Raw genomic sequence first — 17,686 nt, 5'->3', positions numbered from 1 at the left:
TTGGACTTATCTCGAATAATTCTGTATCATCAGCAAACTTTGCAGTTCACCCTGTTCAAGATCATTAATGAATATGTTAAACAGGACAGGTCCTTGAGAGAGAACGCTGTTCTTCTCTGTGAAAACTGACCATTTATTTTTACCCTTTGTTACCTATCTTTCAGTTAGATCACTTTAGATAAGCTATTACCAGCAGGACAGTGGGGTGGGAGGAGGTATTGTTTCATATTCTCTGTGTATATATAAAGTCTGCTGCAGTTTCCACGGTATGCATCCGATGAAGTGAGCTGTAGCCCACGAAAGCTCATGCTCAAATAAATTGGTTAGTCTCTAAGGTGCCACAAGTACTCCTTTTCTTTTTAGTAGAGCCCAGTTTATCCGACCCTCTATTAACCCTAGTAACCAAACAACCAGCAGGTCCAGAAGCAGGCGATCTGTCCTTTGGCCACTAGATGGTGCTATAGCCTCGCACTTTCCCATTGTCCAGATTATCCAAATTTTTGATTAGCCATCTGACCCCAGCCCCAATTAGATCAGATAAACGGGGTTCTACTGTACTGGACCATGAGAGGATGTTCCCCATTATCCTACGGCTACTTAGTTTTCTTAAGAGCCTTTGGTGAGGGACCTTATCAAAGGCTTTCAGAAAATCCAAGTACACTGTATCAACTATCACCTTTTTGTTCCAAACCTCTTCTATTGAGGCATCAGTTTGGGACAGCAATTCGGATCTGTTGTTCAAAAGAACAGCTCTGATGTGCTTACCTCCCCACATCCCCCGCAGTGAAAACCAAATGCAAAGAATTCGGGTATGTTTGCACTACAAACATAAGTCAACCTATGTTAGGTCAAATTACAACCACTGCAGTAATTACAGACTTTCATGTCCACACTACCCTCCTTCTGTCAGCAGTGCACGTCCTCAACAGGAGCGCCTGGCTCAGAGCAGGGAGCCTCCGCGGCCGCCCTTGTCATTTTCATGGCTCCAGCAGTTTATCTGATCTAATTGTGAAATTGACAAGAATGACAGCCAACAGCTGAAGTAAGTAGTGCAGCATCTACAGGGACACTGTGTCACCCTAACTACACCGACGTAAGTCCTACGCCTCTCATGGAGGTGGAGTTCTGTCCGTGTAGTAGGGCATGTACATTAGCGGAAGCAAGCCTGTAGTATAGACACTGACAGACAGACACAGACACAATGAGGTCGACATAAGATGACTTATGTCAACCTAACTCCATAATTTACCGTCTCTGCAACGGTCTTGTCTTCTTCCTTGAGTGCTCCTTTAACACCTTCATTGTTTAGGGGTCCTACTGCCTGTTCCGCAGATATCCTGCCACTTAGTGTTTGCATCTTTTAGCAAGTTGCTTCTCCATTTCTTCCTTGGCCTGTCTTATACTTTTACATTTCACTTGCCAGAGTTTGTGCTTCTTCCCATTTTCCTCATTAGGATCAGACTTTCAAATTTTAAAAAAAAGATGGCTTTTTGCCTCTAATGACTTCCATTACTCTGCTTTTTAGCCATGGTGGCATTCTTTTGGTATTCCTACAGTCTTTTCTGATACATTTGGTCTGAGCCTTTATTATGGTGTTTAGTACTCTCCATGCTGGTTGCAGGCATTTTACCCTTGTGACTGCTCTTTTTAACTTCCATCTAACTAGCATCCTCATTCCTGGGTAGCTTCCCTTTTTAAGAGTTAAAAGGGGGGGGGGGGAGGAGAAGAGTATTATTATTTTCCCCCTACAAGGATGATAAATGTAGTTAGATTAGCTGAATTGCTGGGTAATAGTGACCATATAAAGAAAAGGAGTACTTGTGGCACCTTAGAGATTAACCAATTTATTTGAGCATGAGCTTTCGTGAGCTACAGCTCACTTCATCGGATGCATACCGTGGAAACTGCAGCAGACTTTATATACACACAGAATATGAAACAATACCTCCTCCCACCCCACTGTCCTGCATTACCAGCAGGACAGTGGGGTGGGAGGAGGTATTGTTTCATATTCTCTGTGTGTATATAAAGTCTGCTGCAGTTTCCACGATATGCATCCGATGAAGTGAGCTGTAGCTCACGAAAGCTCATGCTCAAATAAATTGGTTAATCTCTAAGGTGCCACAAGTACTCCTTTTCTTTTTGCGAATACAGACTAACACAGCTGTTACTCTGAAAAGTGACCATATAGTTACTTCTTAGACAAGATCTTGTGCTCCATTGAGGACTAAATCAAGAATTGCCTCTCCAGGCAATTGTGGGTTCTAGGATGACTGCTCCAAAAAGAAATTATTTATGGTATCTAGACATTGTATCTCTGCATCTAGCCCTAAGGGGACATTTACCCAGTCAATATGAGGATAGTTGAAATCACCCATTATTGCATTTTCTGGTTTTGTAGCCTCTCTCAGCATTTCATAGTCACTGTTACCATGCTGGTCAGGTGGTTGTCAGTATATGTGTATTGCTAATACTATTATTCAAGCATGTAATTTCTATCCACAGAGACTCTATAGTACAGTCTGATTCCTTTAAGATTTTCACCTTGACTATGCTTTTATAGCCTAGTACCACTCCACCAGTGAGACCTAAACTGTCATTCCTATGTCTTTTGTACCCTGCTATTACCATGTCCCATTGATTAACCTCATTCCACCAAATTTCTGAGATGATTATATCAATTTCCTCATTTAATGCCTGGCATTTACCCATCTTAGCATTTAGACTTCTAGCATTTGTATATAAGCACTTGTATATTTTGTCAATATGTAGTTGCTGGCTTTCATGTGTTATGCTTGCATGGGACTCTTACATTTGATCGTTCATCACTAGCTCCTACCTGTACTTCACCAACTTCTTTCCTATCTTCTATACTAGGACATAGAGTTGCCCCTTTAATAAATTCATCCCTAATGGATGCGTCTGCCCAAATCATGTGCTCCTCTACAGCTGTTGCCTTTTTCCCAGGCTTTAGTTTAAAAAAATCCTCTACCACCTTATTTTCTGTGCCAGCAGTCTGGTTCCATTTTGATGTTTGTCATATAACAACCTCCAACTTCTCATTACTGTCATGATAGCAGACAATGGTGAGGGGATGGCAAAGATCCTCAGAATTTTTTTTTTTTTAGTTAGCATTCAGTGCTGTGTCAGTAGTGCATATATTAGTTTATGGCCAGCATCTCAGAACAAGATTAATTTAAAATAGGAAACTAGAGTTATATTGAGATGTGTTGTATTTTGTTCTAGGACTCCAAGAATCTCGTTCAGTAAGGAAGAAATCAAACTGAGAATTAGAGAAACTGATTCTGTCAACGAACTACAACATTTATGTCCAAGCACCTCAAATTACAATATGCAAGCTCCTCAACAGGATTTGATTATTACTGAGCCATATTGCATTTTACTGTTGCTGGAGGTCCCAGTTACAGATAGAGACTAAGGATCTCCTCTAACACAAACATTACAAATCCCCCAATCTGTGTCCTCCTCGTTAGGCCTTGAAAAAATTTTGCCAGTAGGTCCCAGCCGGGACTCAGCCTTATTAAAACTTGTATTCTCTTCTTTTAGATTGTTTAAGCCTAAATTTTCTAATTCAGTTTCAATTTATAAAAATATCAACACAGGTGCATCTATGCTTTATGCACCCTTATAAAATGTTACACGGTATATTGCTCATCCTTCCATGATACTGTAAGACTGAAGTGCCAAACCCAAATAAAATTCCAACACTTCAGACACTCTCCTTGCCAGGAGCAAAAGATGAGTCTTGCATCATGTCCAGAAGAGTTAAATTCAGGTTCTGGTAGACCACTGAGTTCAGTCAAGTTGACTTCAGTCAGTGACTGGTGGCAGCTAAAAGGAAGGATAGCATGAGAGGCAGCCTCACAACTAGCTTATTACCAAACCCTTTAGGGCTCTTTTAAAAGAGACAAACAAAAAAACAAACAAACTAAAACCAGAGTCCTGAATTCCATCTGGAAACTTACAGATATCCAGCATAACTGAGGGATACTGGCGTTATGCTTGTAGTGCACTGTAACAGTCATCAGGGAAAAAAAAAAAAAAAAGACATGTCCACATTGCTCAGTGAAACCACCACCATGTTTGCAAATGCACATTAGGCCCCTCTAACAGCCTGTATGCCCCACTTGTTTGCTTCTCAGAGTCATCTCCATGCCATTTTTGAGGCTTCGCCAAAGCATGGAATAGTCAGCCAGATTCTAGACCTTAAAGACACTAGCCTTTATTCATATTCCTCACGAAGTCTCATCTCTGAAATAATCACAAGCAGCAAGTCAATAGCCGTATTTCGAAAAGCCATTTACTTCTGTTGGCTTCCCAGAGCCACCTGCATACAATGATGTGTTTTGGTTGCAAGCTCTTTGGGGCAAGCTGTGTTTCATTTGCAAGGTATGGTTCTTGTACCCCGTCAGTGCTTAGAAAATGCAATAGTTACATTCATACATGTCTTTTGCTAACACAGCTTCAACTATAGTGTGGTCAGGGTCAAAATGCTATCTATTCTGCTTGCCTTGTATTAGCTAGAAAAAAAATTAGAGGATTAAAATTAGGGGACATGAAAGAGAAGAAGTCATTCAAAGAAGGGGGTGAAAGAGCTACAGCGCTTAATGTAAATGACTGGAAGATGGGGGATTTAATTTTAGCATTAGTGTGTCTGGTCATTAAGTGTTTTGAAATATACAACCACTCAAAGTATTTTAAATCTAAAGTAATCCTTCATGATTACTGGCCACTTGAAGCAGATTTCATTTTCAAGCTTTTTACAAAGTTTGTTTCTCACATGTGTGCGCCGTTGGTGCTGACTGACTGGTCAGTCAGTGGTCACGAGTGCTGACTGATTAAAAACCATAGTATTCAAAGATGAAAACAAGCATTTTTGGGCAGCTAAATAACACATTACAGAGACTCTGGAAAAAAATTTTTTTAAATATGTAGATCAAATGCTGGGCCTACCAATTTTAAAAGTAAGCATTTAACATTGTGTAACTGCATGAAATCTCATTAAATCTAGCATTTGTGCTCTGCACAGCCATTAAGATAACCAAAGTTCAGTTTTAAAAATTTGATTTTAAACATTAACTTTAATAAAATTTACACCAGTTAAGAGGGAAGGTACTGTACATCTGGGGTTGGGCTTGGGTCATGGGGGATTGCACGTATCAGTTACAAGGTTCACGAGGTTACTACTCATCCGGTTATCCAAGATGGCAAGAATTAGGAGTGCGCTATCTGCGGCACTCTGCTTTTGTAGAGAGAAAGAGGTAACTTGTTTCATTGAACAGTGACCCTTCTAGTCATTTACTAGCCCGTGACTGGCTACAACTAGTTCCATTAAACTTACTGGGAAAGCAAAGATGGAAACTGCAACATGGAGCCTCAGAGACAGAGGTTAAATGAAGAGGACAGTAAGAACTGCCTAAAATTTGGAAGCTTGGGTGCCTAAAGTTAGACACCTAGACAAAAGTGGGACAGGTTCAGCACCCTTGAAAGTGAGACCATTTAAGTGGCCCAATTTTTTAAGAGATGCTGAGCACCCACAACATCCAGTTATTTAGGTGCTTACAGTAGGCATCCAACCTTGAAAATGCTGGTCTGTGCCAACAGAATTTAAATTACAGCCTGTGACTATCATTACTACATAATTTGCATAAATATTAGGTATTCGTACCTTCTGTTCAAATGAAGCTCCATAATAGCCATCATTCAACCCAAAAATTATTTCATTTGGGTTTCGAGCATGTATCTGTAAAAAACACACACCAATGACATTAGGGTCAACTTAGTTTATGTGAAATCAAGCTTAATATTAATTGCTAATTTTATGACTCACCTTTTCAGATCTTCCCTCTAGTGCTAATAGCATGTGAACCTTGTCAATGAGGAACTGAACTATTACTGTAGAGAACACACTTGACTCTCACACCTTTAAACAGGAAATGGCCGATATGCTCAGTGATATATGTCCATCTTCCAAGATGCAAAATAAAAATTTAATATTTGCCTTAACCACTATATAGCACCTACAACTACTTACAGTATCAGATAAACAAGTCTTCCTCTTTCCTAGAGCCAGAAGTAGAGCAATAGTAGGAAGATCAAAAATAATAAAAAACAAACAAGGAAATAGCTCATTCAGACAGCTCAGTTATAAAGGAGCCAATTTTCAGCAGATAATGCACAGTTAGATCATTTTTTTTATGTCTGAACACAAAACTGGTCCTACATTAAGTGTGTTAGCTGAGGGGACAAGGTTACTTCTAAATGAAAAAGATAGTGTTAGAGAATAGTCTCTAGGGGCCTATTTCCTTGGTGCAATAAAATGAAACAGAACACTGCAATTCATGTTCTGCACAGCAAGTATTGGATCCAACAAATGCTTTTTCATTACAAGCCTATTTTATAAATAATTGACATTTCAAAGCATTTCCATCTTTTAAAGCTGTGGATTCATTTTAGAACAGTGAACTCAAACAGCAAGAGAGACCAGGGCAGGACACTTGTCTAAGAAACTTCATTTAAAACAAAGCGTGTCAACCTACTGTAATTACGACGAACAGAAACCTTGCATTTGTTTCATGAGTTACGGCTCTCTACTTTTACTTTACTTTTACTTCAGTTAGAAGTTTAAAGAAAATATGTTAACACTAATGTTAATGACTCGCATTTATGTAAAATCATAACCAAAGATTCCACTTGTTCCATAAGACCCATAAATACTAACCAGGGGTTCTCAAACTTCATTGCAGCATGACCCCCTTCTGACAAGAAAAATTACTAAATGACCCCAGGAGGGGGGCCAAAGCCCGAGCCCCACCGCCCTGCGTCAGGGGGCCAAAGCCCGAGCCCAAGAGCTTAAGTCCCAGGCGGGGGGGCCTGTAACCTGAGCCCCAGCACCTGGGGCTCTTCAGATCCGGGCGGTGGGGCTTGGGTTTGGGGCCCGGGTTTGGGGCCCAGTCCCCGGCAAGTGTAATGCCAGCCCTGGCAACCCCATTAAAATGGGGTCCTGACCCACCTTTGGGATCCCGACCCATAGTTTGAGAACTGCTGTACTAAACCCATGTCAGACAAGTGATTTCCCAGGACTAGAGAAGAATGGGGGAAAGGTTCCAAGGTTAACACTATCCTCTTGGTTTCTTAATCTGTAATTGGATTGAAGACTGTTTTATGCCAAGGGCATTGTTGGAATTCTAGTAGCATTAGCACAGTCTAATTAGAAAAGCTAAAGAAAATAAACTGTGATCACATACAGAGTAATGACGTGATACACTGTTTCTCACTTGGGGCTACAATTGTGATTAAAAAGCTCAAGTAGCTAAAGCAACTTTAATCCAAGAAATTTCACAACATAACTTTAATATATCATCATGCCCATCCAGATTATTTAAAGATCTTTGCAATGGGTAGAGCTACCCATATTAGCAGTCCCTTTTTAATTAGTTTAATTCCATAATTAAGATGTTTATTACATTTTATCATTTTCCTTCTTTCAGTCTGTTTGTAGCCTTGATCTTACAACTCTAAGAAAAAGACTTAGCTACTTAATCCACAAATTGAGGAAATATGCTTTTATTTTACCTGCTGACCCAAGTATTTTAGTCCATCTAGATTGACTTTCCATTCGATCAACAGCTGATAGAGCTCTTTCTTGCCACCCCAGATCCTCACCAAAAAACATGACACAGATGTATCGAGGCGATCAGGCATTATTCCAAAATCAAGACTCCTCCATGTTGGATTCTGTTGATAAGTACAATAAAGATGTAGGAACAACAACATTCTTTGGTGTTATTTCAGTTTAACATACAGTGTGTTTAAATTTAAAGAGGCCAAGTATTTATGTCAAACTTCCAGACTGCAAGAACTGAAGTAACACCCTGCAAGATCAACGTTCTACAAAGTTACACATGAGAAGGCTCAAGCCATCAGAGACTCTGCTCCTTCATTATTCACAATTTTCCAGATCAAGATTCCTAGTTTGGCTCCCATTTCCATCTGCTGCTGCAAAAGCCTGCAGGCTTTCAGACCAACTACTACTTCCTTCCATTATGAGACGCCAGGAAATTACTTCATTAATTGCCTTTTGCCACAACAGGCGCTTTTTCAAGAAATACAGATACTAGTATTTTTAGAAAATGGGAGTAGCGTGAAGATCATATTCCACACTGTTTTAACATTTGGCTTCTAAAAAAGAGCTGTAGTTTATATTAACACCAATTTACTTCTCATTAACTGAATTTGGTTTAACTATTAATGGGGGTTTGTTCCTATTCCCCTTCACCCCTCAAGTCCTGCATTGCTGACACCAAGCCCTGAGTGCTCCTACCTTCTGAGGAGCTCTCTTCATTCTAGAGATTTGGAGAGCCAGCCAGAAAAGTCCAGACCTTAGCATTTGACAAAAAACAGACTTAAAATCCTGCTGGACTAATTTCTCTAAATCTAGAGAAGGTTTCAAGTGTCAAGAATTTTGAATAATCATAGTACCACTATAGTTAAGAAATTATGAAAAATAGTCATAACATGCTGCAAGCTTAAACATGCATACTAGCGATTAATAGGTCAGAGTGAGAAGACTCCAAAGGGTATCTATTTCCTTCTGTAAGTTTTACAGAAGTCCCTGTCCCCTTACTCACCTCTTGAATTTTTCCTAGCAAGAAAGAGCTATTTATATATCTATTGCTGGTTACCATCATAACAGGAAATTAAATACTGGTAGAGTACTTGGCAGTTATACGGAAACTTACTAAAATGTGCTACTTTAAGATTTGCAGCACTGTTAGTAGGGATTGCATCATTTAACCTTGTTTCTCTTTGGATAGATCCCCACTTTATAATTAAGTTTCCATTTCAGACTAAATACAGCAGAATTCTAGTTATAAAAAAGGTCTCGGGGAAAACTCAACAGGTTTGGACAATTGGGGGAGGTGGGTCAAATCAGCAGATCTTCAAATATGTGCTCAAAGTCTCCTGACTTCAGAAGGTCTTCAAACCCTGCTAGATAGCTCCCCCAGTTTGCTACCAAACCCTCATATGCTAAAGTCCAACTTCAGCACACAGATTGAATTTAAACTTCCAGGAAGGTAACAGATCTTTGGACTTAGCAGCGAAGTGGTGCACAGATAAGAAATCTGACTTATGCTACTTCAACACCTATGTTTTCCCTAATACTCTATAAGAGAGACTTACATCTCTTTGGAAAATATCTGAAACTTGTCTAACCACCAGCATTTTCAGCCTCTGAGGGCTGAGTCCTGTAGCCCATATGTAAGTACCACTGAAATCAACAGAAGTACTCATTGAGTACAGAATATTTGCAAGAGGAAGGATTGCAGGATCAGATACTTGTTTGTAAGCTTTAGGCTACACTGAAGCCATCTACAGACTGTTAGCACATAACAATTTTAATTCTCAGTTTCTAGGACCTAAGTTTTTTAAACTGTAAGTTCTTGAAAGTAGGGACCATATTTCCACACAACACAGATATTCCCTAATTACCACCTATACAACAAGAATGTTATATAAAAATTTGCAACAGCTCTAGTCCTTCCAATACAGTTTGCCAGCAGTACTAGGAAACTCCATTCAGAAGCTTTATAGCTCAGATTTTTAGAATTTATTGGTTTTTTTCATCAACGTCAAGATAACTAGGTTTTCAAAGTTATTTTGAACTCACAGTTAAAGCCTAACTAGAATTTATTAACCTACATTCTTCCCTCCTATTCATATTGGCATCTGTGGCATTAGTTGTAAGTATTAGGCTGCTGGTTTTTATATGTAAGTTGGCTTTAAAGGCAAGGGAGGAAGGAGAATAATAATTAAACTTGTGTGTTTTGTGACATCTAGAAGAGGGGAAAACAATAGTTTATGGACTGTGCTGACAGCTGTCTGAAAAAAGTAGGTCACGTTTTGAGTCTAGACATCATGACAGTTTCCCATTAAAAACATTTGATTGTAGGGTTCATGCAATACGAACAATACCTACCACTGTATGTACCACCACTGCAACTAGCTCTTCCAGAAAGTGAGAACTGAGTCAGGCTAGTACTGTAGCCATCTGCTAAATAATTTACATAGTCAGATGATTTACCCTTTTCAGCTTTTAAACAGAATAAATTTTGTAAAGCTTTTAACATGGGAACAGAGTGAAAAAAATGTACACATGAAAGTGAATTAGCCTAGAGTGTTTTGTTTAGTTCTATCAATTAATATTTTTGAGCTATGTTTTATATTGGTAATTTGTTGAATTGTTACTGCTATTCAGTAACTCAGCTTCGAGAGATTGCCACACATTTGAAGAGGACTTGGAATGAGCACAAGAATTTGATATTTTCTTTCCCAAAGCTATTGAAGTGTGACATGCTTTCCTTTACGAGACTCATTCTGGGAAATCATAACCAAGATACCCCAAACAGAGGGAGAGTGGGACAATCACTTGTCCAAGAGAAGCCAGTTCTAAACTTTGCATAGAATTGTGACCTGCTGATAAGTGGGAATAAGTTTATTTCCTCCCCTTCTCCTTGTACCTCATGCCTAGTACAAGGAAGAACAGACAAGTATTCAAGGAAGCCCTCCTAACAGAGGAAGCAATACTTCACAGCATTACTCCTCACCAACCTTTGGGTAAAGGATCATCTTTTGAGGGAGAGGGGAAGGATGAAGAGAAGAATCTCCTTCATATTCTGAGATACAGCTACCAGAAGTGCATCTGAGGCCTCTAGCTCACACACTTGGACACTGATTAGTAGGACTGGACATGTCACACTTAAAGTTGATATTCCATAGCTGCATAGACTAGATAGGCAGCACCATGCTTATCCACACAGTTACATTTCAGGTGCACTATTTTCTTAGAGCTTTAACACTTTAGTAGTAGTCAGATAGCAATACCAGCGTGACCAAAGGATATAATTAGCAAGACCCACAAGAACCATCTATATCTGGAAGCAATAAGAAAATAGGTGCCAAACCACCAGCCGCATCTATCTGGTTTTTATCTCCACTCTCTAACCAGTGCAGTTATGTTGTTGCTAGCACCAGTAGAAGTGTTAGTAGAGTACACACAGAGCACCTTCTTTGCTACTGTGACGTGATAGGGCAGTCTAGTGTTGGTCTTTTTAATGTTGCCAGCATTACTAGTAATGGTAGAGCTACCTCAGTGCTAGAGTATAACAAAACCTTCAGTACTAAGGACTTCAGGACTCGAACTGCAAAAAACCCCACACTACTCTGAGGCTGATATGGGAGATGTCCCCATTACCCAGGTATCAGGGCTAGAAACAATTTTTTTGTGAGAAGCTCTCCTTCTCCCCATTGATGCTGGGAAGGGTAGTGTTGGGGTGTGGAATAGGCTGGATCGATTTAGATTAAAAAAGTGATATAAAAATCACCATTTTAATCGCGATTAAATCAGCAGGCAGGGAGCCTTAATCTAAATCATTAATTTTAATCATGTTTTGCATTTGTACTTGAGTTATTTTCTTAAGAAATGTTGATTCTCATTTGTTAGTAGCCATTAAAACATGTTGTTTTGCAACTAAATATAACCTTTACACTAAATTTGGTGGGTTTTGCTATCCAGGAGGATACATTACATCTCAACATAATTTTCAAAAATTATATCGCATAACTTAGATTTATTTATTTTTTAACATTTGTTATGTTAAGAAATGCATCAGCCACCATTTTCTATTTACTAGATTGGTAATTTTTTGCTTGCGATGATATCAAGCTCTGTTTGGATGGAAATTCAATTAAAAATGCACAAACATTTTTTATTTAATTAAAACTACCTTTTAATTAAAACTACCTTAAATAAAATGTAATTTTATTTAATTAAAACTACATAAGAAAAAAGTTTACCCAAAACATGTTATTGAGAGCAGCAAAGCGCCAAATCAAAAGGAAAGGCAAAAAAAGTTCTTTGCCTAGATTCACAAGAAGCAAGATTTCCTTGACTCCCTCCCTCTACCATAACCACAACTCCTGTTTGAGGTTCAAGTTGTGTCTTCAAAGATGACCTCACCCTTCTCCAGTCTGTTTTGTTCAGCTGCTAGGTTTCTCCCACCCAAGAGTGTCAGCTGCAATATTAGACCTTAAAGGTACAACTTGAAACAGTTTTAAGAAGTGAGTTAGTAGTAGTTTTATATACTACACCTGCCCCAAATCCCTTTTATCAGTTTCTGTGGATTTACAAATGCATTTGTCATGTTCTGGGGTTTTGTTGTTCTGAAATGTTGCTTTCCTCTGTTGCCAACACATGCAATGATTAAACTGACTATACACGATATTGTTAAATGCACAATGAACAAAAGAGACCTTCCAGTTAGTAACTGTAGGTGATACTTTGAACAGTAGTTACAACAGTAGCTGGAGAATTCAGATTTACATGACATTAAGTTGATAACCTCTCCCTCAAGGAGACTCAGATTGTCATTAATCCAAAACATTGCCACTTTTACCCCATAAGGACATGAACCTTCGGGAGTGGACAATAAGATCCAGCTATACTAGTTTAGTCATTGAGTCTGGAAAATGGAAGAAGAGACTGTTTCAGATGTTTTACTACGAGCTAAGTGCAATATTTCAGTATTAACAAAAAGAAAAGGAGTACTTGTGGCACCTTAGAGACTAACCAATTTATTTGAGCATAAGCTTTCATGAGCTGTACAAATAAACTGGTTAGTCTCTAAGGTGCCACAAGTACTCCTTTTCTTTTTGCGAATACAGACTAACACGGCTGTTACTCTGAAACATTTCAGTATTAAGTAAGCCTACACATTAAGAGATAAAAGTGAAGCACAAGGGTTTCTATACAAGATCACCAATATTAAATCAACTTACCAGGGAGTTCTTGATAACTTCACTCCTATAAAATTCTAGGAGGGAAAAGAATTAAGTGAGTAGAGAAATTCAGCCCATATCAATATTTTATGCTACAGTACAAATACTTATTTTTTAAATGGGAACTGTTTTGTAAAACAAGTCCTAGAAGTATATTCTATGCAAAGGTAACTGATGCATTAGTTCTCGTAAAAACTGAATCAAACTCTACCTAAAGAGATCAAATAGAGCTTGCCAATGTCCAAGATCTAAAGACCAGTTTTTTCCCCTCACTAATGACACTTTGTCATCCAATCTCTCCACCTGTAGCTTGAAGTAGAAGGCAAGGACCAACAGATGGAGAAAAAACCCAACATCCAAACATGCTCACCAAAAACAGGCAAGACTAAGCATACATTGCCATTTAGGGACTCAGTATTCCACAATACTGTTGTCTAGAGCTTAGTTACCATGGTGATAAGCATCTTAGAAGAATTTAAGATAGATTGTGCCTGTTCCTGGGATGCAGTAGCTGCTAGGTCAGATGTAGGAGAAATGGAATGTTTGTTCAAGAACTTGTTCAGCTTGACTGAGTCAGGCAGCTGAAAGATCAGCAGCAGGCAATCAATGCACGAGGCAAATAGTGCGGGGCACATCAGCTGCACAGAGTCATCAGAAAAGACCAAACCTTGAAGCCCTAATCTGAACAAATTTAGAGAGGCAGTGCTCCATTGTGCAGGTACTAGCTGCTTTATATATAAGAGTACCTATTTTGCTAGCAGCCCAGCTAGTGGTACTGGTGTAATCTAAGCATACAACTCACTCAGCTTGACAGCTGCAAGACTGATAGTTGGGTCTATCTGCTGGTGAAAAATGAAGAAAACGCAAAAGCTTTCATTGTTTATCTTTAGCTCATCTGAAAATACAAATGAATTTTAATGGTGCCACGTCACCAGGAAACAAAACAAATTCAAGATAGAATGAACTTCAAAAAAATTGAACAAGGCCATCAGTGTAGTTTGTATAGGAAGATGGAATTACGTGACAAATGTTGACAATAGGCCCTTACCTTTACATATCTTAGTGTTATCACACAAGTGAAGAGTGAAGTAGGTATCCAGAAGGCGATAACCATTTCTATTAACAATGTTACGTGCAGCAATATTCCGAAGGTGACGAAGCCGCCGCTAAAAAATATAAAAAAGGACATTGAGGAGCAGGAGTTAAAACTATACATTCAATTTACGGTTTTTTGTTTGTGGATAGCTGCTTTATTCTAGGAGAAAGCTGGTAATATGGGCCTGTTTAGACATCAAAAAAAGTATTCTAAAAAAAAAAAAGGACTCCATTTTGCTAGAAAAACCAGTTCAACTAGCTATGAAGACAAATGTACAAAATAGCAGGTATAGATTGGCTAGATGGAACAAACTGTAACTAGCAGCCTCTAAATGCTCAGAGTAAACAAGCACCATGACTGCCTGAGAAGTCAATCTGTTCTTAGTTCTGCTCTGGTGCACCACCTCTATTCTAAATAGGTTTTTCTACCAAGTTCATTGCCAAACTAGAGACATGTGGTTGGTTAAAAACGCTGCCCAATTCATAAAAACATAAGAACAGCCATACTGGGTCAGACCAAAGGTCCATCTATCCCAACATCCTGTCTTCCATCGGTGGCTGGTGCCAAATGCCTCAGGGGGAATGAACAGAGCATGGCAATTATTGAGTGATCCATCCTGCCATCCAGTCCCAGCTTATGACAGTCAGTGGTTTAGGGACACCCAGAGCATGGGGTTGCTGACCCTGACAGACTTGGCTAATAGCCATTGATGGACCTATCCTCCATGAATTTACCTAATTCTTTTTTTAATTTAGTTATACTTTTGGCCTTCAGCACATCCCCAATGAGTTCCACAGATTGACTGCATTGTGGGAAGAAGTACTTCCTTATGTTTTAGACCTGCTATCTACTAATTTAATTGGATGACACCTGGTTCTTGTGTTATGTGAAGGGGTAAACAACACTTCCTTATTCACTTTTTCCACACCATTCATGATATTTTAGACCTTAGCCATCTCCCCTCCTCAGTCATCTTTTTCAGTATGAACATTCCCAGTCTTTTTGTCTCTCATATGGAAGCTGTTCTATATCCCTAAATATCTTTGTTGCCCATCTCTGTACTTCGTCCAATTCTAATATTCCTTTTTTGAGATGAGGAAACCAGAACTGCACTGTGAAAGCTATATTGCCATATTCTTTAACAAAAAGACATTAATCTCATTCTAGGAAGACAGATTTCCCTGTAATGATGAATTAGTGTAATCAGTGAAACAGGCTCAAGAAATCTCTCATTGGATTGGCTAAACTTTTTATATGAAAAATAAAGTTTACTTTTCAGCATTTGTTGATTTTGTCCAAGCTAAGAGGAAATGACTAACCATTGTCCATACTGAATGAAATGACAGATTGCATCACTTATGGTCATTTTCAGTGTGTTTCTCTGACTAGCACAATATGTTGTTTGTGGTTCAAGTACTCCAGAAAATGTTACCTCCAACCTAAAGTAAACACACTTGATTTTTTTTAAATGATTTCATTGAACTATTTCAATACTGTACTATATCGTACAACAAAATTTGTGTCTTAATCCTAGATTTTGGGCCAAGGTTATCCAATAGTTTCCTTTCAAGTCTGAGCATGGTTCACAGTTGTGACCAAGCTTCTCAGTTTCACAACACGCTAAGCTCACAAAGGTCAGACTTTTAGCACAGCCATTTTTATCACAATGTACAAAATTTTACACAGTCTCCAGTCACACTCAAGTCAAAAAACCTTTTCCCTAGAAGTAGTCATTTTAACCAAGTAGATAAATTTTTGTTTGTAGAAAAAACACATACGTCACGTAGTTAAACACTTCATGGCCCGATTTTAAGTGTACAGCTCTAAGCAGCTGCTGCTTGATCCTTAACCCTTGTAAAAGTTTTCACTGGATCCCTTGTATATTTCAAAAGTCTGTTTACTGGTAGTTCATTATTTAGATACAAATATTCCTCTTGACTGGATTTACGTTGTGGTGCCTCATCCGCTCAACCTATTTCATATACCCCTATGCCCTGTCCGAGACACAGACCGAGAGCTTATTAACACCGTTTAACAGGAACAACTCTTCAGTTTATTTTAGTTTCTCAGGAAAAAAAGATTTAATACAAAATATTTAGAATCAGGAAAACATTCTTAATTAGTTTTAAGGCCAGCCATATCGTGAATCTGAACCAGAGGACAGTGGTCTTTAGCTCTTAATATTAATATTGTAGAATATACGGGAAACCATCACTGAGTCTCATGCAAAAAAAATACAAGCTTAGAAGGACAAATTAAGGGGAAAAAAAGCAAGGAAGTTCTCCCTCAATACTTGTATGGCCTCCCATCACTGTTACACTGTAGTGTGTCAGTTTTGATATATTTTTTCTTATCTTGTAATACCTCACCTACACTAATAAAGTGATCCGTCATCCTATACTTATGAACTACTACTCCAAAAACCAAAGTTAGGACAGTTCATGCAGTATATGAAACAGAAACTACTGGTAGAATTACAAGCAGGCTGAGCTTCTGATTTTAAACAAACTGTAGTGATTCACAAGCAACCATAATACAAAGTTAAGAGTTTTTCATTTCACACCAAACCGATACTTTGGCTCTCTAAAGCTAGCACTTTTTATACAATAAAAAGGTATACAAACATGCATATTTAAGATCAGGTTTGAGCCCTTGGCACACCACGTTTCAGAAGCCTTCTCTAGCCCCATGGTATAACTTTGATTCTAGATTTCTCATTGTGCCTTCCAAAAGACTGTCCTAATTCTTCCAACATATACCTCCCACCAGAGCAGTTTAAACAAATAACCTACAAGTCCTTGACTGCACAGACATTGGAGAATGTGACATCTAATAGAAAATGGTGATGGCTAAAAGTTGGTCTTCCCCACAGTCAATAAGACCCACAGTAGGCCCAACTGTCACATGGAGATACTAAGAAGAATTAACAAGAAATAATCCATGGAGCAATATCAGGCAATTCAGAGTTTGCCTGCACTGTAAACGCAGATCTGTAGGACCTGTGCTTGTGGATTTGATGTTTCCAAGCCTGCGCTTCAGTGTCCAAACTGCATTGTAAACCTGGGTTTTCAATTGTTGAACCTGCTTCTCCTAACTGTGCTGCTATGCACATACTGCACTATGCAGATCCGAGTCAGACTTTCTGCTTTTGGGATCATATACAAGGGTTCTTATCACTCTTGTCAGCTATACTTGCTCTAGGCCGTCATTTAGAGTATACCGTGGCACTTGCCTTAGATCACGAACACATCTAGCAGGGTCATTTCTGGGTCCTCACACTCCCAGAATCAGAATTAGCAAGATGGAAGAACCTGTGGAGCTCACGTTTCAATGCTATTTCAGGAGTCAGGCACAGCATCCTTAAGACACTGGTGCACGTGTTAGCAATGGTTTTTGTACGGTCGAAGACACCTCTCACAAGGTGGTAGAGACCTGGCAGATGCCATCCGGTTAATGCTCCTCCTGCCTGTTGCTGTTGCTGCAGATACCCCATAGATATACCAGTGCTTTTGGATGAGGGTCATGAGCATAAACTGGTGGGATCACATCATGCAGACTTGTGATATGCAACTGTGGCTCCAGAACTTTTGCACAAAGCAGCAGATGTTCCTGGAGCTTTGAGTAGCTTGTCCGAATCCTCCAGCATCACGACATATGCATGAGGGAGGGTGTATCGATCCAAAAGCAAATTGCCACAGCCACACAGAAGCTGTCTACCCCAGACTATTACAA

General features: G+C 39.1%; 1 protein-coding gene across 1 annotated transcript in view; it reads right to left on the bottom strand.

Moving 5' to 3' along the window:
- The window catches only part of UVRAG (UV radiation resistance associated), a 166,408-nt gene that overhangs the window by 132,521 nt on the left and 16,201 nt on the right, over positions 1-17,686 (bottom strand). Inside the window, exons 2-5 of the mRNA XM_077841751.1 lie at positions 13,907-14,024; positions 12,859-12,893; positions 7,597-7,758; positions 5,690-5,764 (exon numbers count right to left, since the gene is read on the bottom strand). Of these exons, the coding sequence (XP_077697877.1) occupies positions 5,690-5,764; positions 7,597-7,758; positions 12,859-12,893; positions 13,907-14,024 (390 nt within the window). The remainder of the gene's footprint in view (positions 1-5,689; positions 5,765-7,596; positions 7,759-12,858; positions 12,894-13,906; positions 14,025-17,686) is intronic.

Source organism: Eretmochelys imbricata, chromosome 1, assembly GCF_965152235.1.
Source record: "Eretmochelys imbricata isolate rEreImb1 chromosome 1, rEreImb1.hap1, whole genome shotgun sequence".
Taxonomy (NCBI): domain Eukaryota; kingdom Metazoa; phylum Chordata; order Testudines; family Cheloniidae; genus Eretmochelys; species Eretmochelys imbricata.
Note: the sequence above shows the minus strand (reverse complement) of the source record. Positions and strands in the feature narration are given on the sequence as shown.